At 43.7% G+C, this 764-nt stretch overlaps 1 protein-coding gene across 1 annotated transcript; it reads left to right on the forward strand.

Annotated features, from left to right (window-relative positions):
• On the forward strand, positions 1 to 171 carry SARC_07858 (hypothetical protein; the record flags this gene model as incomplete). The annotated part of the gene is made up of 1 exon (XM_014298185.1): positions 1 to 171. A coding segment is annotated over one exon (171 nt), but the record flags the coding sequence as incomplete, so codon positions are not given.
• Positions 172 to 764: the final 593 nt, after the last annotated feature.

Consider the following 764-nt stretch of genomic DNA (forward strand, 5'->3'; position numbering starts at 1 on the left):
ATGCCTGCGAACTCAACGAGTACTAAGCCAGCAAACACTGTACGCGTCCGCACACAGGGCTCCCTCGGCATGGCCACCAGCCACAACTTGAAGACGTGGACGTACCAGGGTGTCATACTGAAAGAGTCTTATCATCTGTCGTACCCGTTTGTGGTACGGACTAATGGGAAGGTATGAGTTGTATTTGTGTTTGATGTCTATGGCCATATAAGATGCGTGACTCAGTTCCGTGAGTGGTTAGTCGTATATGATGCGAAGTCGATTGTGATATATTAGCTAGTTGGCAGCTCTCTGTCGTGCTTACGACGGGTGTTTATCATGATTGGATTAATGTAATGTTCAATTGGATATTGGTTTAGGAGTGAAGCTAGATAATTTGGCGAAGCTAGATAATTTCGGTTTCCGAGTATAGTTAAATCGGATCTATTACTTCAATGAAGGCCAATAAATGGCATAGTATGTGCTGATGTGCAAAGTCTGTGCCATGTCTTTCGTAGTCAACTGTATGTGCTGATACAATCCTGTCTACAATCGTACATGGATTGTGTTACAAATTTCATATTAGATATGGCGTCCATGGTCTGCTTGGGTTTCGCACACTCTGACCGGCGACTAGCTATCTGGATGCTCAAATACCCCCACACACAAACTTTCGCACCAGTCGTAAGTAGTCCCCACGTATACAGAGATGCATAATTACTAGCAGGTACTGACATATATGCATATTTGCTCATGCACACACATATATACACGTACACAACACA

Source organism: Sphaeroforma arctica, assembly GCF_001186125.1.
Source record: "Sphaeroforma arctica JP610 unplaced genomic scaffold supercont1.654, whole genome shotgun sequence".
NCBI classification, from domain to species: Eukaryota; class Ichthyosporea; order Ichthyophonida; genus Sphaeroforma; species Sphaeroforma arctica.